General features: G+C 47.9%; 1 protein-coding gene across 3 annotated transcripts in view; it reads right to left on the bottom strand.

Annotated features, from left to right (window-relative positions):
* The window catches only part of ZBTB7C (zinc finger and BTB domain containing 7C), a 153,757-nt gene that overhangs the window by 112,839 nt on the left and 14,859 nt on the right, over positions 1-26,059 (bottom strand). The window contains exon 3 of one of the 3 annotated variants that reach the window (XM_072922035.1): positions 21,776-25,139. The exons of the other annotated variants lie outside the window; for them this stretch is intronic. Within the exon in view, the coding sequence (XP_072778136.1) occupies positions 21,776-21,985 (210 nt within the window). The 5' untranslated portion in view covers positions 21,986-25,139. The remainder of the gene's footprint in view (positions 1-21,775; positions 25,140-26,059) is intronic. 3 annotated transcript variants of the gene reach the window in all.

The following is a 26,059-nucleotide window of genomic DNA, read 5'->3' as shown; positions in this document are numbered from 1 at the left end:
AGGCCCAGATCTGCAAAGATGCACATAAATCACTTGACTCCCATGAAAACAGCAAGAACAGTCATAAAATGACCCGAGTGCAGAGACCAGATCCACCCAGACAACTTCAGTGTGCACTACCAAGGCATAAAAGAGGGAGAAAGAAAAACAAGATACGTATAAAGTTTTTATTTCACCTCACGATGTTTCTGCATCAAGTATGTTTTTCTGTACTGATGCAACACTTACTAAACTCTCCGACTCCTCACTGTGATGGAGAGATGTGGATGGTGGATGGGGCTCTCAGGATCTGACCACTCACTCCAACAACTGTGATGCCTTTCCCAACCCCTTCTCTCTTCTTTGCGTCTTCTCTCACCTTCCCAAATAGCTGCAAAACTAATCAGCAAGTGATGTGCAAGCAGTGAGGTGAGCCTGGTCATGGAGACCAGGGGTTTAAGTAATAGTAAGGTGGGAGGCACAAACACATCTTTTCATGGGATGGAGTGGTTGAGGAGGAGGGAGGAGGCTTTGTTGAGAGATTTGAAGGCTGTCAACCCCTGACCTTCCACCCCTGGGCTCTGTCACTGCAACCTGGTCTAGTGGAAGTTATCCCTACCCATGGCAGGGGCATGGAACCAGGTGATCCTTAAGATCCCTTCCAACATAAACTATTGTAGGATTCTAGGATGGCTGGAGAGGACATTGGGAAACTGCTGTAGGGAGGAAGTTCTTGACCCTTTCTGCGTCACTTCCCAGCTTCCACGGCAGCCCTGGAGACCTGTGGCTCAGCCCATGTGTCCAGCAGCACTCAGCTGACGGGGGTCTGCAGGCACACAGACAAACTCCCCCCCATCAGCACTTACACATGGGCTCCGTGCCAGCCACACGGCACACACCAAGATTGTCACCAGCACCTGGTACCTCATTTGGCACAAAATCCCCCCATATAAAGCAAAAGTGTTAAAAACAAATATTTTAACCACAGCATCCCAGGCCAGCTCCCTGCTGCAGCTGCTCTGGCACCAACAGCCCTCACAATAAAAGCTTCTGAGTCCTTATTTTATATTTTTCCTAAAGTGATGCTGGCTTATCTACTCCCTCCCACCTCACAAGCACCTTACACACGTCTCCTCTGACCGCCTCCATAGTTCCTCCATGTGCTCTTTATGCAGGAACAATTAAGCTCTGCTCAACTTTTCCATTAACCCAGGCAGCCCTTAGTCATGTCTAACGAACTCGCAAGTTGCTGTGTTTTTTAATTGGATCCAAGACTCACGTCTGCCCGGCTCAGACACATGCAAAAGGTCCAGTCCCTCCGTGCCTCGCAGTGAAACACCAGAGAGGCTGCTCCCTGTCCCTGCTCTGCAGAAGCTGGATGACTACATGAGATGCCAGACAGCTCGGAATTAGGTCCAGGATTTATCCCAGGAGTGTCTGGCTGCATAGAGATTGCAGGCACCCTCAGGATTAATTTGTTTAAAAGCATCCACCCATCTGCAGCTGGGTGGCAACCGCATGGCATGGCTCTACCATCACTGGTGTGTCTCATATCACTGCAGATGTTTCCTCACTCAAATAATTAGGGTCTCTGGCAAGATATTTATTCTGAAGAAATCTAGGCATTTCAAATTATTCCTAGTCCTCCAAAAAACCTGACCCTTACCCACTTCATGGTTCAAGAATTACTGATGGGACAGAGAAAGAGCCAGGTCTCAGATTTGTTTCCTTGAGAAGCCAGATGAAAAATGTTACATGCAAACATGGCTTCAGTCAATTCATTGATCATGCAATCAGTGCAAACATGGAAAAGTATGCTGCTAGCAGGCTTTGGGAGCTTTAGAACCATAGAATCAGAGAATTGTCTGGGCTGGAAGGAACCTTAAAGGTAACAACCCCCATGCCACCCCTTAGTCCATTGCCTTTGTCACTTAAGGCACCAAAATAATCACCAGGGGAAAAGTTAGCCAAGACTAATCAAGGCAAAGTCACCAAGCTGAGCTCCCTGAAGCATCTGGTAAGAGGCAGAAGTGCTCACCCATTATTTTACTGTCTCACGCTACCTGCAGACTCAAGAGGTGCTGATACGCTTGGATTCATGGAGATAATTTTCCAGTCACAGTCGTTAGGGATTCATTTAGAGCTTGCCTTTGTAAACCAGAAAGCTTAATAAAAAAAATGCATGCAAGTCTCTGCACCTACAATTTTCGGTACATCACCTGCCCAGGGCATCATCTCCACTCTAGTTTCAAAGGGAGGCATGATGATAGGAATATATGAAGCTCATAAAGTTTGCATGAAAACAAGCGACCTCATCAAGTGAGAGCAACGAAGTGACACCACTGCAGGAAAAGCTGCAATGGGAGCCTGACACCTGACAATACCAGGCAGGAACCTCTTCCTGAGAGCTGCTGCCAGCCCTAAGCCAGCTCCATCCCAGCACCCTGGCCAGTATGTCCCACATGGTACAAATCACCAGGCCAGAGCTGCAAAGATTTGCTCCTTAAGCACTGAACCCCATGTCCTTGAGGATGCTTTACAGGAGGTTGCCCCAGTCTCATCCTCAGCCAGCAGAGCACAATCCAGCCCTTCATTAATGACCTCAGGCTGCATGGGAAACATCAGGGTATGAACTAGAATAAAGTCAGGAGGAGATGGCAAAAAAGAGGTGACCAGCAGGTGTTGCACCACACAACCTGCCCAAACACATCTGGAACAAAGAGATTCAAAACCCTGAATCTTCCCCCCACTTCCTCTGCCTTACCCCACTCTGATCCTCTCTCCCTTGGTCTCTCTCCAGTCTGCAGCGTGTGGTGACTGTAATTATGGTTCACCTCACTGCTGCACAGCCACACCACCTCCAGGTACTTAGCTTCTTTTAATCTTGCTTCATGTTTCAGTCTCTACAGCCCACTCGTGATGTCTGCTACTCTTCTTCCAACACCCTCAATTCATCAATAGCCATGTCAGGCTTTGACCTCCAATTTTCTAACTGCTCAGTTAAACCACTCTGCCACTGGCCCCGCTCCTGCCTTTGTTAAAAACGAGGGGGGAGCCTCATTTGCTTTCTTATTTGATCATCACTTCACTTCTGTGGTGTGCACTCTGTTTCCCCATCTTGAAATCCCATCAACCAGCCCCATTCCAGATTGGTGCTGGGGCTGTTGTTACCTTTAATGAGAGGAAATTATGGTTAATGCCTAATTTTAATTTTTCCCTCTCCTTTAATTTTTTTTTTCAATAGCTTTCTCAGAAAAAGCAGCTTTGGCAGAGTGCTGCCACCTGAATGCTAATGAACGCCGAAGAGACCCGACGTGTCTGCCTCCCTGCCAGACATCAAATTGATTTTCAAATTGCTTTGATGACATAAGGTGGTTTCACAGTTTGGACCTGTGTGATTACCTGAGCATTTATCTCAGTGGGCTCTTCCACTTACCTGCTTTAAAATAACCCAGGCTGCTGGATTGGACCTTTGTGATGAAGGTTATCGTCCCCCGGGCTGCGGCCAGATCACGGGAGCCTGGTCTGAATTTGGGTAATTTGGATATGCCTGAGACCCAGCAAATGAGTGTGGAGGCCAGTCTGCAGCTGAACATCTACTAAATCTTTAGCCTTCCAATTCTGGAGGACAAAGAAGACCCCAAAGAAGGTGGCTATCCTATCCCTGGAAACATTCAAGTCCGGGTGGGATGGGGCTCTGACCATCTTTGTCTAATGGAATATGTTCCTGCCCATTACAAGCAGACTAGATGGCCTTCAGAAACCAAACCATTTTATGATTCCAAAATATAAATTTAGCTCGGTGCTAGAAAAGAGTTTTGGATGTCTAATGACATTTAAAAATTAATTTCACTTGGGGGATTTCAACTGTTGTGCGTGGGCCAGGACAGCATCTGACTTTACTGGTTGATGTTCTCTCCCAGGCCATAAGCATGAGGATGAGGAAGGAAGGACAATCAGGGAGCTGGAGGATGTTCTGAGGAGCCAGGAGCTCCCCATGGAGACATTGCAGAGCTCAGGCACACTCATCCCTCCTTCCAAAACACTCACCCTCTGAGTGGATGCTGGATGTGAAGGAGGTGTGGCTGACAGAAGGAAAACATGATACAGGGATGGCTGAGACTCTCCTCCATGAGCAAAGACCTGAGCCCAGGAGGACAGGAGCAGTGCCTGCCAAAGGGAAACCTGAGCATCGCATCGTGCCAGGCGACAGTTTTAAATCCATGGGAAAAGGCAGCAAAGCAAGGACATCAAAAACACAGCCCTGTCCCATTTTTAGGACAGGTGAACACCCAGGATTCCTCTGAGCTTTTACTGCCTGGTGAGCAGAACCAAGTCACTGACTCTGCCCAGGCCAGAGGGATGCAAGACAGCCACTGTGCCAGCTGGTATTAGAACTCAGCTGAGATAAAGGCATAAACTGCTGCAGCTGAACTCAGCCTCCAGACCAACACGGATCAGAGACTGGATTAAGGGGGAGTGAAGGGAAATACAAACCACTCGCATTAACCTGTGGGTAACATCAGCAGTGACCCCAAAGGTAGTATTTCTTTTATTCCCACGCACGGCTGTGTCTCGGTACGCACAACAGCTGGAATGCAAGAGGCTGGAGTGCAATTTATGGAGTGCTTTGTGATGACAAGGGATGAGGGGAACAGCAGGACAGTATTTATTATTACTATTTTACATTAAAAGGAGCACATTTCATCGGTGGTTTACATTTCTGGGGCAGCTTTCATCTCAAAAGATAACAGAAGCATCCTGCTAACAAGGGATGGAGGGTGGGTGAAACAAAGTCTCACCACTGGACCTACGTAGGCTAATATATATATAATATATTAAGGACTAGAGAAATTCAAATTACCACCTTTGAGTGCAGCCATTTGCAGAATCACAAAAACACCATTCTCCCCAGACCTGTGAGTGAACCCTTGCTGTGCCCACATGAAGACATAATCAGCACTTAGCAGCATTTCTCTTCCTGCTTTGTATTGCCACACAGGCATTCACCATTTACACTGTATAAAGAAAAAAAAAAAATCACAGGCACCCTAAACAGGCTCTAGGATGGGTTGGCTATTTTTTGTCTCCAGCCAGGCAAGCATGTGCTCCTTTGGCACAGATCCTGCTGGGTGTGGGTGAGGATAACTGTGGCACAGGTTGCAAGAGAAAGCCGTGACCATCCTGAAGACACTGCTCGGTGCACAAGCTGATGGATGGGAGATCTCAGAGTCCATGAGGGCTTCACACCTGCCTGTGGGTGTGTGGGTGGAAAATGCTCTTAACCAGATTTATTTGAGTTGGGTGGCCAGGCTTTGGTAGTTGCAGGGGTGGGTTCTGCAAGACACTGCCAGGAGCTTCCCTCATGTCCAGCAGAGCCAACACAAGTCAGCTCCAGGACAGACCCCAAAGTCAAGCCCATCAGGATTGATGGTGATGCCTCTGGGATAACAGATTTAAGAAGAAAGACATTGCTTGCCCAGTTTTAATTGTGGCCACGAAGAGCAGGGTGAGAACGAAATAGAGGAACAATTCTGCAGACACAAAGGGCAGTGGGAAGGAGGGGCAGGAGCTGCTCCAGGTGCCAGAACTGAGATTCCCCTGCAGCCCATGGAGGGCACCAGGGATGCAGAGATGCACCTGCAGCCCCTGGAGGAGCCCATGCCAGAGCAGTGGGATGCCTGAGAGAGGCTGTGAGCCTGTGGGAAGCCTGTGGGGAGGGGAGCACATGATGGGGCAGGGAAGGACCCCAACTCCTCTCCCTGAGCAGCAGCAGGATCATCATGTGATGAACTGACCATAATCCTCACTCCCTGTCTCCTTGTGCAACTGGGGGAGGAGGGAGGGGTGGAAGGAAAGTGTTTTAAGGTCTGTTTTTAGTTCTCATTGTCCTGTTCTGATTTTGTTGTTCATCAATTCAAATAATATTCCCAAGCTATCTCTGTTTTGCCCATGATGGTGTTTGGTGAGAGATCTCTCTCACGGGTCTTATCTCTACTCATGAATTCTTCACTTTATTTTCTCTTCCCAGTCCAGCTGTGGAGTCAGAGAGAAGCTCTGATGGGTGCTTGAAATCCAGCCAGGGTCAGCCCTCTACACCAGAGGATATCTGAAGAGATATTGCTAGGTCAAGGGAGAGGACTTGTCCCTCTGCTCTGGTACAACCCCATCTGGAGTCCCACATGCAGCTCTGGGGTCCCCAGCACTAGAAAGACAAGGAGATGATGGAATGAGTCCAGAGGAGGCCACGGAGCTGCTGCCAGGGCTGGAGCCCCTCTGCTCTGGAGCCAGCCTGGCAGAGCTGGGGCTGTTCCCCTGCACAAGAGAAGCTCCAGGGAGAGCTCAGAGCCCCTGCCAGGGCCTCAAGGGGCTCCAGGAGAGCTGCAGAGGGACTGGGGACAAGGCAGGCAGGGACAGCACACAGGGAATGGCTCCCACTGCCAGAGGGCAGGGACAGGTGGGATATTGGGAATTAGGAATTGCTGGCTGGGAGGGTGGGCAGGCCCTGGCACAGGGTGCCCAGAGCAGCTGAGGCTGTCCCTGGATCCCTGGAAGTGTCCCAGGCCAGGGTGGATGGGGCTTGGAGCAACCTGGGATAGTGGAAGGTGTCTCCGCCCATGGCAGGGGATGGGACAAGATGGGCATTAAGCTTTGGATCCCTTCCAATCTAAATCATTAAAGGGCTCTATGATATCTCTCCCCACTGTGCAAAGTGGGGACATGTCCAACAACAATCAGTTGCAAACCCTGGTGCAGGAGGGACCTGCACAAAATAGCCCAAGGGTGACAATTCAGCCTTGTTTTAGCATTAGGGCCACAGCAGCTAAAGCAAAACAGCAGCCACCATGCAGAGAAGCAGTATTTTTACACTATCAGTTACCCAAAATACTTATAGAGCCCATCCAAGGTTGCCACTGCCACAGAAAATTAATTTTGCCTTGCACCCTGTAGCAGAGAGAGCTGCAGGTTGCCTTTTCCAGACACAGCTGCTTGCAGTATGAGTAACAGAAAATGTGTTTTCCCCACATATGGGCAACCATCTGAAAGCCCTGCTACACCAACCTGACGGCAGAACCAAACAAATGTTTGGTGACATTTCCCTATTGCTGTCTCGCAGTTAAATAAGCTTTGAAAAAAAAAAAATCCCTTGCTTTGGTGCTGGCTAATTCTATTTTAACAGCATGAAAATCCTTCAGAGCTCAGCAGCAGAGACTGAAGCAAGCAGGTAAAAGTAACGGGAGAAGGGAAATGTAAACCTGAGCGTCTCCCCTCTCCTCCAGAGAACAGCAGTGCCTTGCTGTTAGCAATTAAAGAAACAAAAGCTATGAGGCTGCTGCCATCCCCCTGCACACAGCTCTTCCCAAACCTCGGATGTGGATGAGAGCTGCTGGATCCACACTGTGCAAAATATTTCTCCAGAGGTTTGTGACCTCTATCTCGCCCACCGCGGCGTTGACAGCTCCCAGTCGCCAGTGGGCACGGGAATTCTCCAGCAATTCCAGAGGGATCACTCACTCCTCCACACGTCCCAACTCTCTCTGCCTCCCCCACCACCACACACTTGCTTTTGGGCTGCATTTGGAAGCTTAACCTGTTAATTAGGGTAAAGGAAGTCAGCATCTCCAGCCCTGACCTCCAGTGTCCTCAGCTCCACTGTTTGGTGGTGCTGCCCTTGCAAAAAGCCTGACAGTGTTTGGGCAGGACAGGGCTGCTCTCTGCCTCGTGGGAGAAAATGATAACACAGCAGAGAACTACAGCCCCCCAGCTGCTGAGGGATGCTTCAAATAGGGGAGCAAGGTGCAAAGAATTTCATGCTCTGGTCTATCAGCAGATTTTTTAGGCTAATTTCTGGACAGCCCTGTGATTTCTTTTTTTTCCCCAATTCTATCTGTTTCCTGCGTACTGAATATTGCAGAGTTTCCTCCAGAACACAGAATAAAATTAGCTGAGACTCACTGCGATGTGAAACTTTTTTCATACCAATTCTTCAAACCCAGGGGAACAACTACAGTAGAAAGGAGCTGAAGACAAAAACGAGCCGGGGGCTGATCCTCAAAGACCAATTAAGCCTCTGGCATCCTTCATGTTGATGATGCTCCTCCCTGGGCTCCAGCAGGCAGCATGATGCATCTCCTGCCCAAAATGCTAAGGAAAGAACACACATTACTGCCTGCAAAGAGGGTACATCAAGATCAATGGCTCACTGCAGACCCCAGCGTGAGAATGATGTCACTCCACCTCCAGACGCGTGGTAACGAGCCCTACAAAGGAAAACATCTTGCATCACTGAGATGTCTGTTGAGCCTACCCTCCAAAATAAAAAGGGGAATTGACCTGAAAAAATCACTGACTTTGCTTTTAGGAGGGTGGGAAGATGGTGCTGCGAGAGAATGGGCAGCACAGCAGTGCAGAAGAGTAAAATCATAGCACAGTTTGGGTTGGAAGGGACCACGCAGTGCCACCCCCTGCCATGGACAGGGACACCTTCCATTATCCCAAACTTCTCCAAGCCCCATCCAAGCTGGCCGTGGACAATGCCACGGATGGGGAATCCACCAGCTCACTGTACTTGGTGGGTGTAGCAGGACAATGCTCCCTAAGCTGTGGTGCCAACTCCCCAAGGTGCCTCACCACCTCCTCCAGCCCTGGAATGATGCCTGAGTAGCTCCTGCCAATGGATTCATCAGGGCCTCACCTGCTTTAGCTGTGGAGCCCAGGATGGCCAGAGAGGGTTGGGATCATGCCTAGGGCACCATGAGCAACACTACAACCCTGCCATGAAATTCTGAATTTAGGATCACCACACGTAATGGGTTTATTCCTGCACGAGTTTTCCCTCAGTCATTTTCACAAATTCCAAACCACGGCTTTTCAGAAGCTGGAAGAGGTGATTTTTTTTTTTTTAAATCTAATGATATGTCTACTTGCATTAAAAGTAGGAGAAAAATATCTTTAGTCAATGAGAAACAGAACTGGGAGAAAGTGAAAGAGATTCAGCAATACAGAAAAAAAAAATAAAAGCTTGCCACCCCTCCATGTTTTGTTTGAATCAAAACTAAATGTGTTAGTCCACTACTACCAAGACTTGTTTAATCTTTCCTCCTTCTAACTGTTAGCTGAAATTCCCAAACAAAAAGTTAAAAAGCTTCATTGAGAAGCTGTCAAAAAGAAAATGTTTTGGCATTTCCAAAATGACACATTTCATTCTGACATTTCACTTGAAATGCCTGGACATTAAAAATAAATTAGCTCCCCCTGGGGATTTTCAACATATCCAGTTGCCAAATTCAATTTAAGCTTATGAATAGTCCAGGCTTTCTGAAATCCAAGTTTTGAATTCACAGAATCCCAGAAAGGTTTAGACTGGAATAAGCCTTTAAGCTCATCCCATCCCACCCCCTGCCATGGACAGGGACAAGTTCCACTGTCCCAGGGTGCTCCAAGCCCTGTCCAGCCTGGCCTTGGGCACTTCTAGGGATCCAGGGACAGCCACAGCTGCTCTGGGCACCCTGTGCCAGGGCTTCACCACACTCACATTATGAAATTTCTTCCTAATATCCAGTCTAAATCTACTTTAATTAAATTACACTGGACGCTCAGTTCAGTTTTGGTCCAGACAGTGACGCTGATACCCAAAACTTGATCTCCAGCCAACATCTCAAGCCTAGAAATATTTACACCTTATGAAAATATTATATATGAAGAGAATGAGTTAGCCTATGACCCAACAACAGCCTCTCAAATTATTTTAACATGTGTTTTGCTCCTAATATACTGCTGTCATTCATGGGGATTAATGGTTGTTATTAATCACCTCATTTGAAGGCACAGGAGAAAACCATCCCCTCGTGCACAAGCCAGAGGGAACATTATTTATCTGCTATCACCAACACATAATAAAAACAATTTCTGAGTAGATCTCACCTCTCATACACAGATGACCATGTCATGCCTTGAGTGATTTGCAAGGCTTTGGAGGCATGACAAAACCAGCCAGCAATGACAACCAAGGGTATCGTCTCACAGCCCCTCCTCAGATGAGTAATACTCATGCAGATAAGCACATCCATCAGCCTGAGGCCTTGGTGAAGACTTCTGGGGACACCAGAGCGGTCACACCCCTTCTGGCTTTCCAAGAAGAAAGCTGGTGGGACTCAGCAGGGACCTCAGAGCAGGAACCTCAGTCCAGCCTGGTGGAGCTGTCCTACAGCCGTGCTTCCAGAAGATGTCACACAGAATCACAGAAGGGTTTGGGTTGAAAGGGTCTTTAAAGGTCATTTTTTTCAAATGCCAACCACCATGGGAAAGATATCCAGTAGGTTAGGTTGCTCCAAGCCTCATCCAGCTGGCCTTAAACCCTTCCAGGGATGGAGCAGCCACAGCTTCTCTGGGAAACCTGTACCACGGCCTCCCCACCCTCACAGCCAAGAACTCCTTCCCAATACCTATTCTAAATCTCTCCTCTTTTAGTTTAAAACTAAAACCATTCCTCCTGATCACACTCAGTGGTTTCAATCCAGCTTGGATAGGCAATGGCTGAGGGAAGTTTGCACCACTAGGCCTAAATCCATCACCGTGCTGGTGTGACCCCGCTGGGTGACTGAGGAACAAAGTCAGTCTAGGCCAGGAGAACCTGACCACCAGCAAGGCACCAACTTTTTCCAACAGCAAGAAATCAGAATAAATAGTTTGACTCACTCAAGGAGTGAGGATCAGCTGTGGAGACTTCAGGGGGATGCTCTCCCCATTTTTACTTTTTAACACTGCAGTTTACCCATACTGAAAGCACTTAGCACCAAAGACAAATCTGAGAACGGGACAGTCAACAAACTTCCACTCTCCTGGATGTCTATAATATCATGTCTAAACCAAAATATCCTTGCAGTCTCCCAAGGAAGGCTACGGTGGGTCTGAAATGCCAACTCTGCTCCAGCAGAAGCTTCAAATTGAACTGCACACTTAAGAAAAATGTACGTGTTTATACACCTTGCTTGCACAGCACGGTGCTTGTAGGCTAGAGGCTCGAGTTCCTTCTTCTGATTCACTCCTTGAGTGAGTCAAACTATTTATTTGAACTCAAATCCACATGAGGTGCAGAACAGCTCAGGCTTCGGCTCAGTGCCAGCTGCACTCCCATTGTCCACCGTATAAAAGCAGGTATCCTGGCACGGACACAGGAGGTATGAAATACAGGAGATGACAAAACACTGCTTTTGTAAGACACCTGCAGAAAAAAGAACTAATGCAATAGAAAGGAAAAAAAAAAAGCAAAAAAGAAAACAGAAAGATCTATATTTTGCTTTTCTCTCCTGTTGTCCTTTCTCTGGATCCCTTTACCTCCTGCTTTTTTTGAGGTTAGGGACAGAAGAACTCTTCGCATTCAGCCTTTTCTCCATTCCTCACACACTGCTGTATTTAATCCATGCCCTGAAGCTCAGCCAACATCCCTTATTAAATGAAGTTGGCTCTTCATCTGCTGAACTAGAAAAAAAATTAAAAAGCAATCTTATGAGAAATACAGGGCTTCTGGGAATCCTAGGATGATTTGTGTTGGAAGGGACCTTAAAGCTCATCCAGTTCCATCTCCTGCCATGGGCAGGGACACCTTCCACTATCCCAGGTTGCTCCAAGCCTTGTCCAGCCTGGCTTTGGACATTTCCAAAGATCCAGGGACAGCCACAGCTGCTCTGGGCACCCTGTGCCAGGGCCTCCCCACCCTCACAGCCAAGAATTCCTTCCCAATATCTAATGTGAACCTCCCCTCTGTCAGTTTAGTATTCCTAAGGAGGCTGCTCCTTTTCTCTGGACTCTTAAACTAAAAAACCTGTTGGTATAAATTCAGATCTGGGCTTTTCACCAACTTGAATCCTCTGAAAACCAAGCACATGAAGGAAATCCTCTTAAGCACCGGTGTGTTAGTCCTGGACTGTGGTAGTACAGTGCACTAAGGTACATATGCACTCTTCCAAGCATGATGCACTAAATGTTCCTTGACTCTTTTCTGCAAAGAAGCTCTGGCCTTGTTGATTGGCACAGCAGATAATTTCAGTAACTATTTTGCTCATGTAGAAGTTCTCTGTCATTCCAGGTGAGTGGAGCATCCCTTGCATCCTACTGCACGAGGGGATTTCTCCCACCAATCCCACATCCAGAAACATCCCATGTATGAGCAGTGGCTCACCTAAAGGAGCAATGGCATGGAAGAGCTCCAGGCTTTGAAAAAGGGGGTGCTGGATACATGTTTTGACATTTAAGGAAAGACACAAATGTACTTTCTCACAAGCAGTATCTGATGAGCTCTGCTCAAAATCCCATGCAAGGAGCAACAGCCCCTGGAGTACAGTAGAGTACAAATGGTCTCTAACAGAGTATTTGGCTGTTACATCAGTATTGATCCCCTCAGCAGCTAAATTGTGGGATGCTCATGAAATCTCTCTCGTCTCTGCACTGTACCAGTGAAAGGTTTTCAGCAATTTCCATCCAAACAACTGTCCTTAGTGAATAACAGGACCATTCATGGAGTATAATTTTATGACCTCATTCAAGCAATTTTAGCCAAATTGAGCTACCTCTCTTGAAGAGCTGCCTTTGGTGAGGAGAGATTGTTCGCAACCACAGAAGCAACAAAAATACACATTCTTCACTTCCACAACCTGCTTTTTTTTGTCATTTATTTCAAAAATACCTGCTGTCTGTCAGCATCATGCTTCTCCTCTGATCCTCTGACAGTGCCTATAACCATCACTCAAAGACCACGGCATCTCACAAGAGTTCAGTGGAAAATGTGAGGAAAAACTCCTGGGGTACATAACTGAAGTTTTCATTTGAGGACAGAGGGTGGATTAACTGAAAGAAAATTAAATCAGTTTTAAGGCCTCAGCTCTCTGCTGGTACAAGCAGGTGCAAATTCCAACACAGAGACAAATCTATGTCCACACCCATCTCTCTGAATGCAGCAGGATTATCACTGCAGGAAATAACATCACAAAATGGTTTGGATTGGAGGGGACTTTAAAGCTCATCTACTCCACTCCCTGCCATGGGCAGGGACACCTTCCATTGTTCCAGGGTGCTCTAAGTCCCATCCAGCCTGGCTTTGGACACTTCCAGGAATCCAGGAGCAGCCACAGCTTCTGTGGGAAGCCCATGCCAATGCCTATGTGCATATTAGGATACAGGGAAAACAGCTTTAATTGCTAGGCTGACAAGGGACAAAACATATTTTAAAATTAAGGTGGGACAGGTCTAGAGTGTTTTGATAGGAAAATGAAGAAATAGCTATGCTGGATCTATGTCCCATTGCTTCCCCAGTGGTCTCCCACATCTTCATCCCTCTGCCTGTCTCCTCTTACATGGTGAACTCTCCAGGATGCTGATAGCATCCTGCATTCTCTCAGCCTGGAATCCCAACTCCTGCCAGGACCTATCTACAGAGAAGAGGCTGCCCCCCCATCTTCTATCTCTTTTCCACCCCCAAATTTAACACCAGGCTTTGCTTCACACCAAGATCTCTATCTTAAGTCATTCCATGTCATCCCATTCCACTTACCACAACCACTGTCATAATAAAAGCATAAAAAAGAAGGACAAAATAGAAATGGAGAGAGAGATCCCCTCCAGCACATATCTGTGACAGGAACCATTCATGTGCCTGTAGACCAGCAGAAAAGAACCCACCAGCTGAAGAAGGGACACCAAAAATGACAGCATGAGGGATTTTTAAGAACAAAAAAGAGAGGAAAACCATGGCCACAATACAAGGAACCACTTTCCAAGCTACTGAAGACAGAATAAAACACAAAAAAAGCTTCTTCTCTGGCCTCTGCTTGCAGCAGGCCAGCAACAGACTTGAGCAAAACCCTGGTTGCATTCCAGGCCTGATGCATTTAGGGAAGATGTGTGCTGTCCCTAAAGGACCCCGCCACTCCAGGCACAGCACACACTGTCACAAACACCCTTTGGCTCGCACAGTTACTAAATTTACTAAAAAGACTAAGCAAAACTGCATTTCCCAGCAATAACACCCCTTTTCTGATGGCATCACTGGAGATCCCACTTGTGCATTAATTCAGAGGATGCCCATTACCTATTAATTAGAGGACACTATTATGCAAATAATGACAATTAATTAAACCTTCACTTATTAATCTAATACAGTCTATTCCTTGCTGTTCTCAAATACACCCCAGGCAAGCAGCTACAATTTTTTAACTATAAAAGTGGCAGTCTATGGGCTGACACTTCTTTAAAGAATGTCTTTAATATCAAAATAAAGTAAAACTGCCTCATCTCATGAGTGCAACTGCAATAATGAGATGTTACACCAAATCTCTCCCAGACTCCTGGGCTGAGGGAGATGGGATGTTTCCTTCCCAAAAACCTCATCCTTCTCCTAGGAGACTGCTTCTCCTCACTGAGCATATTTGGGCAAACACAGTCCTAGCCTGATATTTCTCTGGCTTTCACCCAAATCAGCTTTATGGGAAATACAGAACTCCTGGGAATCACAGAATCCTAGAATTTCAGGTTGGAAGGGATCTTTAAAAGTCTAGTCCAACATCCCTGCCATGTGCAGGGACATCTTCAACTACATCAGGCTCAGAGTCCTGCCTGAATTGGTCTTGAATATTTTCAACTATGGGGAACCCACCACTTTTCCAGGCAGCACTGGGAGGCACCACTGCATCCCTCTTCCTCCTCCTCCAACAGCCACATCTTTGCACTGCTTAAGCACCCTGTGTTGGAGAAAGAAGGCACCACCTGAACCACAAACTCCTCCTGAGGTGCACCACCTCCTCTGGCTGCCACGTGTCTTGCCGTGCTCCTGCTCTCCACCACACCTCGGACCTGCAACACGACCCCGAGATGATTTTCAAGAGCCACACTTTCTGTCACCATAGCAAATCCCTCTCTGACTTGCTTTTTCCTCCTTGCATTTCTTTTTCCTACCAGACAGGGCCCTCGTTTTTCCCAGGCTGTGTGTGCAGAGCCAGGGCATGGCAGGCAGGGCTGGGAGTGCTCCTCCTCACCGATGTCATCGTCTGCCAGCGAGAGGGACGGGGGTGCCTTGTTCTGCAGCTCCTGATGTGACTCAGAACAGCCTGGGAATTACACTTGGAATAAATGATTAAAAACCCTGACTTACTCCTCCATTATCATGCAGGGGCAACGCTCTCAGCAGCACCGATCAGAGCTGCACCCTTCTAAGTAAGAGCAAAATGAGGAAAAATGAGAGCTGGTACTCCTACAGACTGCTGGAGGTGGAATAAGGGCTTGGAAAACCCTCAGAAGGGAATCACCAGCATGCATTTCATCACTCTCTGAATCCCAGCACAGAGTCACCTCCTTCAAAAAACCTTCTTCAAGATGCCAGCCTCCTCCAGGCCAGTAACTGCAGGCAGCAGCTCTTTGGAAAAAACAGAGGCACTGCAGTCATTTTGAAATGAAGGTGCCCATACCTCCCATACCTCCAATCATATGTTCTATCTATCTCAAACATTAAATAAGCAGCTTGGATTTTCTTGGTAGGGAGGGAATCCTGGTGGGAAGAAGGAAACAGGATTTCAGAGGAGGAAATACAGGGCAAAGGAAGGGTTTGAAGGGGAAGGGAGGAGGCCCCTTGACTAGAAGAAAAAAACTACAGCAAAATAAACTTGCTCAGATGGTCTCCTGAGGATTTCTAGCCTGAAATTCCAACCACCTCCACCCACAGATGAGAAAAGAGCTGGAGCAGCAGAGACCTGGAAGATCCACCCTCAGCAGTCCATGATCACGGGCATCAGCTGGGTTTACAAATCTCAATCACAAGGAGTATCTTGGCCAATTCCCCTCTATTTATTCTGAAAAGCTCCATGCTGTTGCACCCCCATATTCCCAGGTGCTTCATAAGCCTCCCAGAGCTTGGGAGAAAAGTATTGCCTCTTCCTTCCCCAGGTGAAAATAAGAGCTCAGAAATTCAATTAGCATGTAAGAATGCTCAAGCCTGTGTGCTTGAGTGTCTCACATGGAATTAACTTATGGACTTCACAGCTGAGGACCAGGTAAACAAGAGATTCCAGCCCTTTATTTACGTACCCACCAAAATCAATTTCATGTTACTCAGCCTAGAGTGGCTTGGTCAAGGTCATCCGTGGAGCCTGAGCAGAAATTAATTGTGAAGAACTCAAAGAAGATTTAAAAGGGAGAATAAAAGCTCTCTCCTTCCCAGTTCTGAATTACTGTGCATTAACCCAAGCCTGTTCTTCCCTGGAGCACCAACCCGCCCATGGAGCAGCTGGACCTAAGACTTGTCCTTTGCTCATCATCAGAACTGAGCCCCAGCACAACATTCAGCTCCAGCCTCCTGGCAGAGTGGACTGAGCTGTGTGCTCCTGCCTCAGCTGCCAATTCCATAGCCAAATCCTCTCCTTCTGGAGCCATTCCCACCTCCTGCCAACTACACTGTACACATACCACGTGCCAGTGGGATCACAGAATCCCAGAAGAATTCAGGTTGGGAAAGAGCTCACAGACCATCAAGTCCAACCTGTGCCTGACCTGCACCTTGTCCCCAGAGCACTGAGTGCCACATCCAGGCATTCCCTGGACACCTCCAGGGATGGGGAGTCCAACACCTCCCTGGGCAGCCCCTTCCAATGTCTGACCACCCTTTATATGAAAATGGACACTCCTTGGCTCTAGTTAGGTTAACTGGATGACCAGCAGTCCAAGGCTCCCCATTTCCTTTTAACTGCCCAAAAATTCCTTCATTTACCTCTTTCCTTCCAGGTGACTGTCCCACCCATGCCGATCCATCGCTGCCTTCTATAAAATTTTCAAAGATCAAAGTAACAAACTTTGGGGCTCCTTGTATTTGAAAATAAAGTGGGAAAATCCAAGCTATTTGTTATTTTGAATCTGGCATTTTGTGCAAGTTTTATGAGGCAACTATCTAAAAGTCTGGATAATCAGTGTAAGTCAGGATCATTTCACTGCAGACCTTAACATCCTCCACCTCCTTAAGGACAGAGACATCAGAAGAACCACAGCTACTGGCTTTGGGCATTGCCTGAATGTTGTATCCTTACAATTCCCTGACCATATTACAGAGAGGTCCACAGACCTTGCCAGGAGGGCATATTATCATGCTAGGCCAGCTACCACTGCTTCACTTGCAACATCAAAAACAATCCAGAAACAATCCCTGCCCTGGAAAAGGAGAGATATGCTCCACAAGCAAGGCAAACACAAAACCTGTTTGGTCACACAGGCAGGTAGTGGCCAAAGGAGGGAAACAACCCCAGTGTCCCCCCAGGGAACTCTCACCTCCTGGGATGTATTACAGCCCTCCCTCAACAACAGATTTTTGCCATTTGTCCTCACCTTACTTCCTCCCACAAGCTGACCTGTCTGTAGTTCCCTGTTCTGCAGCAATTGTGGACATCAGCAGCATTCCCAGCTGCAAGTAAGAGCTGACTGACAGCAGGATCCAGGAGGAATCATAGACAGGTTAGAGCTGGAAGGGACACTAAAAGGTCATCTAATTCAACACCCTGCCATGACATCTTCAACTAAACCTTATTGCTCAGAGCCCCATTCAGGCTGCCCTTGGATGTTTTCAGGGATGGAGCATGCATTACCTTTCTGGACAACCTGTGCCAGTGTTTCACTAGCCTCATTGTAAAAACCTTCACCATTTTGCCTACTTTAAGCAATCTCTCTTTTAGTTTAGAACTGTTATCTCTTGTCCTATTGCAACAGCCCCTGCTAAGGACTCTGTCTCCATCTTCCACATAAACCCTTCAGGCACTGGAAGGGGCTCTGAAGTCTCCCTGGAGAGAGGCTGAACACTCTCAGCTCTCCCAGCTTTCTCCCATGGCAGAGATGCTCCATCTCATCCCAGTCCCCTGCAAGCCAAGGTGATCTCAGCAAGCTCCAGCATGTGGCAGAGGGACACATCATGGTCCCACACCACATGGGGCAATGGTCCAACATGAATATAAAAGTGTGTGCAGTGGTGCTTGTGTGTGTATTTGTGATTGTGAGAGCACAGACTGTGCAGCCACTTCCTTCCAGACTCACACCAGCACCTCCCCATCTCCTCCAACACCAAGCACAGCCCTGACAGCATGTAAATCCACACCAACTCCAACGCCTTCATCATTCAGCCCTGTCCTTCTGCCTGCCACAAAATGGGAAACAGCCTTGAAATAATGACTATAATTACAGTTTGGTAGGTCTTAAAAGTAGCATAGAAAGACAGCCCTCCTCTTCATAACATTCCCAGTATAACACATCACAACAAATGGCCCAAGGGAAATTTGTGGAGCTGGATGTAAATATTTTGATGTGTTCATGATAAAGCTTCTTGGTACTTAGTGTCAACTGCCAAAAAATTGGGCTGCTCTCCATGCTTGTACCTCTACCCAGGCATGCACCCTCATCTGCTGTACAACAGGGACAAAATCCACCTGCCCCTGGGAGAATTTATGACTTTCCACTGAAAGAGGGCTATGTTCCTCTCCTGTTTCATTTAAAATAAAATAAAAAATTAGAGAGTGGACAGGCAGCTAGGAATTTCTGAGGTTTGACAGCCCATAATCAGAGATGAACTCGCCTGAAATAGAAGGAAACAAGAAGGAAACAAGCCCCTGAACTGCTCCCTGTTCATTTTTAGCAAGCAAACCAGGTGAGCAGAGCAACTGCTATTTACCCTCTGAGTCACGGGAAGCAGCACCCAGAACAGATTCTTTGCCAAAGCTTTGTAAGACTGTAAAAAAATAAAATAAAAATTAAAAAACCATACAAACTATTTGAAGCAAGTCTCAGAGCTTGCAAATTCCCTGTGAAATCCAGGCTTGGGATAACGAAGAGCTCCGGGGCTGAGGTCAGGCTGCTGCCGAGCACCTGCACTTAGCAATGCATCATTGACCGAATTCTGCTCGGGGCATCAAAGCCCCACAGACGTCACCGGCTGCACAGTCTGGCCCAGTAACCTGTAATTTCCCTGTAATCAGAAGCAACAGGGTGAGAGTTTGAGTGGCCATGCATAATGCATGTCCTCTGGCACGGCTCAGGGAGCAGGAGATGAGCACCACAGCTGGCAGCACCAGCCACAGTGCCGGAGAGCTGGACACCCCAAAACCCACAGAGCAGCTCCAAGTGCCCTGCAACACCCAAAAGGCTCACCTCCTTCCCTGCTCCCAGCTTTTTCCCCATATTCCCAATGCATAAGTCACACACAGATGGTTTCACTGTGGCTGGTACCTACCTGCTCATGGGCATCTGCTGCTTCTCAGCCTGGATGAGGGCTGAGCTCAAACACATCACCCCCTTTCCCACAGAGCATGGAAAAAGCTAGTTGTAAGCACCACTCAATTCTCCAGGCATGACATGCCCCACACTCAAAAGCCCTTGGTAGTTTCACAACACCCTATGGAATTGCTCCCTTACAGCCTATGGATGCCTATGGATCCTTCCCATTCCCCCTACCAATCCACCATTGAGCTCATCACCATAAGCCCAGACACCTTCCTGCCATCAGCATCCAGTATACACCCCTAGACATCAAGTTCCCTCCCTCACAACAGCTGTGGGATGACATCTCCATCTTTATCCCCAGACGAAGGGAAGCTACTTTTATTCTGCTTTTCCCCTTATTTTCCCTTATGTATTCTTCCCCAGCCCTCTGATCCCTCATTTCCTATACTCTTGGTTCTTCCCTAAAAATCCCCAGTAAGTTTTAGGCATCCCGGGGAACCCCTAGGGAATCTTATAGGAAGTTCTACACGATCCCAAAACACTCTTCTCCCAAAAACTGTAATAAACTCACTCCACCAAGGGCAACCATGCCCTTGTGGCTTTCCAGAGACTTCCTCACCTGGACATCCACAGGTGGGTTTCATTCCAGGGCCAAGATTCTACCAGGTGCCTTCCTCATGCAGAGTCACAACTCCACTGGCACAGAAGCCAAACTGGGAGCACATACCAGGGATTCCCTCCTCTGTTTTATATCAAAAAGGCACAGGACTGAGCCCAGAAACCATCCAGGTCCACCTGTCTGGGACACTGGCTACAATGCCACGCTTGGCATCACCACAGTGAAGCAGCAGCTCCTTCAAAAGGTTCCTGTAAGCCAAGGATGCTCGTTGTGGCAGCTGCAAGCAGCAGGAACCTTCTGCTGGAAAAGGGCAGCCAATAAAACTCCCCAGAAATGGTGGTTGGGTCTTACTGCAGCCAAAAGATCTGGGTTTGTCTGGCAGGAGGGCTCTCCCCTGTCACAGAATTATCAGCTCTTCAGTTACCAGCAGGGTGTAACCCTCAAATACACCTCCTTTAAGTGACCAGTGATGAGCACACCCCGTGCCATCACTGCTAGAAGATGATCAAATGAAATCATGACAGACCTGTCAAAAAAAAAAAAAAAAAAAAAAAAAAAAAAAACCAAAAAAAAACCACCCAGGTGAACAGAGCACCTGGAGAGCACTGGGTGCTTCCCAGTCCACCCTCAAGCCAAGACCAGTGGTAGGAGCAAGGAAGGAATTAAGATCTGAGGTTGCTGAAGCAGAGCAGATCAGACAGTGAACATTAAGAGATGTTTGCTACTCCAACTCTGCCAGCAAAGAAAGGAAAAGCCCACCTGACAGACACCTTGGGCTGTGAGACTCAGCACATCCAGGGAAGGTCGGCAGACAGTGAGTGGGAGAGAGGAGGGCAGATGGCACAAAGTGGGACCTACTGGAAAATGTCTGCAAGAACTGGTTTCCTACAGAAAACAGGGTCTCTAGCAACAGTCCTCTTTGTAAAGACAGCTCCAAGTGCTGCTCAGGAGATCTGTTTCCAAAACCTTCACTCAAAGATGAGGTTTGCTGTTGGGACAGAAGACTGATGTATCTCTGTCCTTGCTCAGGCTACATCTGCTCAGAGGATGAGACACAAGAGACTTCCCACACCACCAAGAGCATCTTGCTCTTTGCCTTTCTCTGTTCTGAACTTGTGCTGCCTGGCAAGTATCACACACTTCTTCAACTCCTCTCCCCCCTACCCAAGCTGCAGCAAGGGGTGAACCCCATGCATCAGCTGAGGTGCAAGACCCTAAAACAATCCTGGTCAGACCCTGTGACATTGCCCATGTGATTTTATATAAATAAATTGATGGGGATCCAAGGAGTAGAAGGGGATTTCAGAGGGGGAAAACACAGTGACAGATCTACAGCTTGAGTAATCTTTACCAGGCTCTGCCACTGTCACCAGCCAAGGACCCTCTCCCAGGATATGGGGCCACCACGAGCTCTTCCCTTGCATGTTCCTCCCCACTCTCAGGAGCAGGGAGGTTTACAGACACAAACACCTCTGTCTCCCCAGAAAATAAATGAGTTTTGGGAAGTGCACCACACCTCCAAAAGACCCATGTCCTTCACCCCATTCCATGTTCTGGCATGCCAGCACCCAACATGCACAAAAAGCAATCTCAAGTCCAAAAAACACACTATTACCTAAACCCCCCATCCCCTCCCCACACACTGAGAGGATCACAGGCATCACTCTCCAGGGCATATCTGGTACTGGGTTATAGGGGTTAAACTTTATGGCCTCAAAATCAACATTTTAAACCCAAAAGAGGAGGTGGAGGGGCGTGACAACATGCCATACCCTAAGCTGTGTGCTCCTGCACTCAAGGAAATATAACCTAAATTCTTACATAAACCCACCCCAAGCCCTGCAGGTGCACCAAGGAAATTAACGCAAAAACTGAGAGAGTGAAAATAAAACCTGAGAAAACTAGAATTAAACCTAAGAAAATTAAAATGCAAACTACCTCCTGCAAGATGACGGTTTCCTGGATCAGTTGCTGTACGTCCTCGGGAGTTTTTGGGTAGAACACCTCCACATCAGCAAACCAACAGTACTGAAATGACTGCACCCCATCTTCTGCCTGCAAAAGCTCCAGCTGGTGGGAATTTTTTTTTCTTTTTCCTACAGCGGTTTGACTCAGAGGTCTGGCCAGACTCACAGCTCTCAAATTCATTTAATAAATCATCTCCTAACCCCGCCCAGAAGCAAAAGGCAAATCTCTGTCTCCCAGGCACCTCCTGATTGGACTAACGTGCCTCTTGCTAATGACCCTGTGAGGAGTAGCACGGCTCGAGTGACGTGTTTATGAAGATAAATATTTTAACTTCACAGTTTAGCACTGTAAACTCGTTCCAGCCGGAGAGCCTCTTTAAGTTGGTTCCAGGAGAAAATGCTTCGATAATTAAATTTTTATTTTTTTAATTCCTTTTTTTTTTTTTTTTGTAAGCTACGAAGTATTAATTGCAGTGAAATACGTGGCATGTCTTTCAGGTGCAATTAGTAGCTGCTGGTGGATGGGAAAAAAGCCTGGCTGGTGAAGCCCAGGGAAGGGATGGGAGTGATTTCTCCCCTCAGCAGAGGGAATGCAGCACTTTGCCCTATCTAATCTCACTATAGCAACGGGAAGACCTTGGCAACCCCGATCTTTACGGTTATTAAGATGGGAGCGGGAAGAGTCGGGAGCACAGTGCCGAGGGATGCTCGGCCGGGAGCCTGGCTGCCGAGGAAATAAAGCATCCTGTCTGGCTCGGGGGGATGCAGGGTCTGCCAAGCTCCCAGGGTGGGGCAGTAGCCCAAGGCTGGCTCCCCAAAACTTTTTTGCGGTGGTTTTTTATGCCAAAGAGGAGACATGCATCTCCTCATCACACCCTGGAGAAGGATCTCCAACTCCTGCTGCTTCGACACGCTGGAGGAAGCCACAGAGATGCTCCAAGGGCTGGAGACCCTCTGCTCTGGAGCCAGACTGAGAGAGCTGGGGGTGTTCACCTGGAGAAAAGAGACCCTTTTGCTCTCTTAGAGCACCTGCCAGTAGCTGAAAGAGGTTTCTAAGAAAGATGGGGACCAACCTTTTAGCAGGGCCTATCACAATGATGATTTTAGAGGTAGGTTTTGACTAGGTAGAAGGATGGACTTATTACACTGAGGATGGTGAGGCCCTGGCACAGGTTGCCCGGAGAAGTTGTGGCTGCTCCATCCCTGGAAGTGTTCAAAGTCAGGCTGAGTGGGGCTCTGAGCAACCTGGTCTTTTTCAAGACATCTCTGCTCACTGCAGTAGGTTGGAGAAGATGATCTTCCAACCCTAACTATTCAATTATTCCCTAATTCCACCAAGGATCCAAGAAGATGCTGCTCTCAGGACCAGAGGTCAAGTCTGCATGCAGCTGCCGTCCCCACATTCAGCCACAAGGACATGCCCAGACAGGATGGGGACAAGAGGCTCCCCCATAACCACCACCCAGCCCGGGGCTGCCAACAACCTGCCCCACTGCCATCCCCAGAGATTGCTCACTCTCAGCTCTCGCTAGGATGATTCACACTCAAATGCAAAGGCACAAAGTGCTCAGATCAGTTTATTGCAAAATAGTCCATCCTGGTGACTGCCTGGCCCAGAGCCACTTCAGTCCCAGGCTCCCAGACAGCGGGGACAGCCCCAGGGTTAACCTGGAGGCCACCAGCTCCTGCCCACAGCTTGGTCCCACCTGGACAGAGAGATCTGGGAGTTCTCCCCTATCAAAAAGGGACACTTCACTAAAACCTCATTAGTCCTGTATCCTCCTAAAAGGGAGTTCAGGCTGCTGGAATGTGAAAAAACAGACCTTACAGCTCTCTGACCAGCCCTGAGTGTCTCCCACTCCTTCTGCTGCTCCAACTCACCATGACAGACACTCACCAGAACAGGCTACTGACTCAGGGAGGTCTGCCTGGGGACCCTCCAAGGCTCAACCACTTCTACTACCATTCTCAGTGCCAGTAAAATAACACCAATAATCCATTACAAACTTCCAAGGCAGTGTGAGTCAGTCTTTTTGGTGGCAGAAGTTGTTTGTCTATAGCTCTGCTCTTCTTGGCACCTCAAAGTCCTGGGATCACGTTCCTCCCACAGCTTCCTCTACTACCAATTTCCACACAAATTCAGCAGTTTCCTTCCTTCCAGCAGCCTGATTAGCCCAAACTTTCCTCAACAGGCTCTAAAGAACTGCCCCACAGCCCAACCTGAGCAAAGGTGCATGCCCCCAGTTCACACCAGGACAGCTCTTGGTGCTCCATGCTACCTTCTGCTCCCCAGCCAGAGTACTGCAACTTTCCCCACGACCAAAGCCTCCAGCTGACAGTTCCAGCCACATTCCTCATGATCCCAGTGTTAACTCCTCCAGGGTTTTACCAGCATTACAGCATAAAGCAGGCAACTGGGCCAACTCCAGACAGAACCAGATGCTGCTGGTCATTTTTTCCAAGGAAAAAGAAAGAGAGGAAGCCCCCACTTAGCTCTGTTGGGTGAAAAACATCAAGGCAGGCTGTGTTAAAATACCATTATGAATGGAGAAGCAGCAGAGAAAAAAATGCTCGATTAGACAAAGCAACTTGATTCCCATTCAAGAAAAACTTTGATCTACAATTCCCACCCGGCAGCCAGCTCTTCAAGAGGTGAATATTGACCAGCTTTCATGGAGCTCTTCAGATGGTGAATATTGACCAAATTACATGGAGCTCTGCTGATAGTCACCTATACATCCAGCCCCTCAGGACTCTTCTGAGCGTACAAAAGAGGTTTTGCTCGCTTTTATTTTTTATTTTTGACCGGGCTGGAAAGTACCTCAGCCAGAACACACAGCACCCTTGGTGCACATTAAAACCAAAAGCTCTCAAAGATAAATGTCAAGATTTTAATAACTTGACCTTATCTGGCCAAAACCAGCACGCTGCCACCCTCCCTGTGTCCCCTCCATCCCGGCAGGGACCAGGGCTGCCAGCAGGCTGCTGGGCCGTGTCCCAGCAGTGGGAATGCTGCTGGGTAGGGCAGAGATGGTAAATCAAGAGACAGTGTGTCATCCCAGGGGCCCGCTCCAGCCTCAGACACCCGCCAGCAGCAGGGACCAGCAGGCTCTTTATCTTGTCACCGGTGACTAAGAGCATCCCTGGCATGACGGTACCACAAAAATACAGGTGACGGGAAATGGCCCTTTTCCAAGGAGGGACGGATCCTTTATTACATCCTGCTTATCTCCCATATTACTGAAGGGAAAGCCATGAAGCATGCGATCCTTTCAGGTTCTCTGAATCCACTTAGATTTTATCTCTGGAGCTGGAGCTTTCCAGGAATGAAATAGCTGCAAGACACAATGTGGATGAAACGAAATCAAATAGAGAGTCTCCAACATGAAAGGCAAACTAAAAGGATGACAGCACTAGTTATACAGAAGGAGAAATAAGGAGGAAAGGAAATTAAAAGCAATTAAAGGGAATTAATTAGAAGGTATGATGGAGCTATGAAAGAGGAAAAACAGCTATGCAGAGTTCACTAAATACCCCCAAACTTTTAATTGTCACACTTGGAACTGCAAGCCCTGGAGGTTCAAAACTCCCCTGGCAGTTTCCAAACGAAAAAAATTCCCATGGCTTAAACAAATTACTTCTTTGCCTCTAAGTCTGAATGGCAGACAAGATTCTGAGATTCTACTCCAAACCACAAAGACAGAAGTTCATCCTGCTCTCCCCTTCAGTCCACTGACCACGGTGGACAGCCCACCCCATCATCTCATACCAGAACCTGGGGCTTCAAGTAGAATGTTGATGCTGCAGTCCCAAGATTTGGGCTGAATCATTTGCATCTACCCAATGTTCCTGGTAGGGTTTTCACAGGGCCCTGGGGGTTCTGGGGCCACTGTCTGTGCTTGAAGTCACCAGGATGAGACTTGCTGCTGGCACAGTCCTGGGGGAGATGGCTGGCAGCTAGAGCATCTAACCTCTCATCAAAATGCACTGGCTGTATTTCCACTAAAACCTAACAGTCCTTTCCACAGGACCACAGCTTGGTTTGGGTTGGAAGGGACCTTACACACCACTTCAACCATCAGTGGGGACACCTTCCACTATCCCAGGTGGCTCCAAGCCCTGTCCAACCTGACCTCAGACACTTTCAGAGATCCAGGGGGAATCACAGCTGCTATGGGAAACCTGTGCCAGGGCCTCACCACCCAAAGAAGAATTTCTTCCCAATATTCCATCTAACTCTGCCCTCTGGCAGTTA

Source organism: Taeniopygia guttata, chromosome Z, assembly GCF_048771995.1.
Source record: "Taeniopygia guttata chromosome Z, bTaeGut7.mat, whole genome shotgun sequence".
In the NCBI taxonomy this organism is placed as follows: domain Eukaryota; kingdom Metazoa; phylum Chordata; class Aves; order Passeriformes; family Estrildidae; genus Taeniopygia; species Taeniopygia guttata.
Note: the sequence above shows the minus strand (reverse complement) of the source record. Positions and strands in the feature narration are given on the sequence as shown.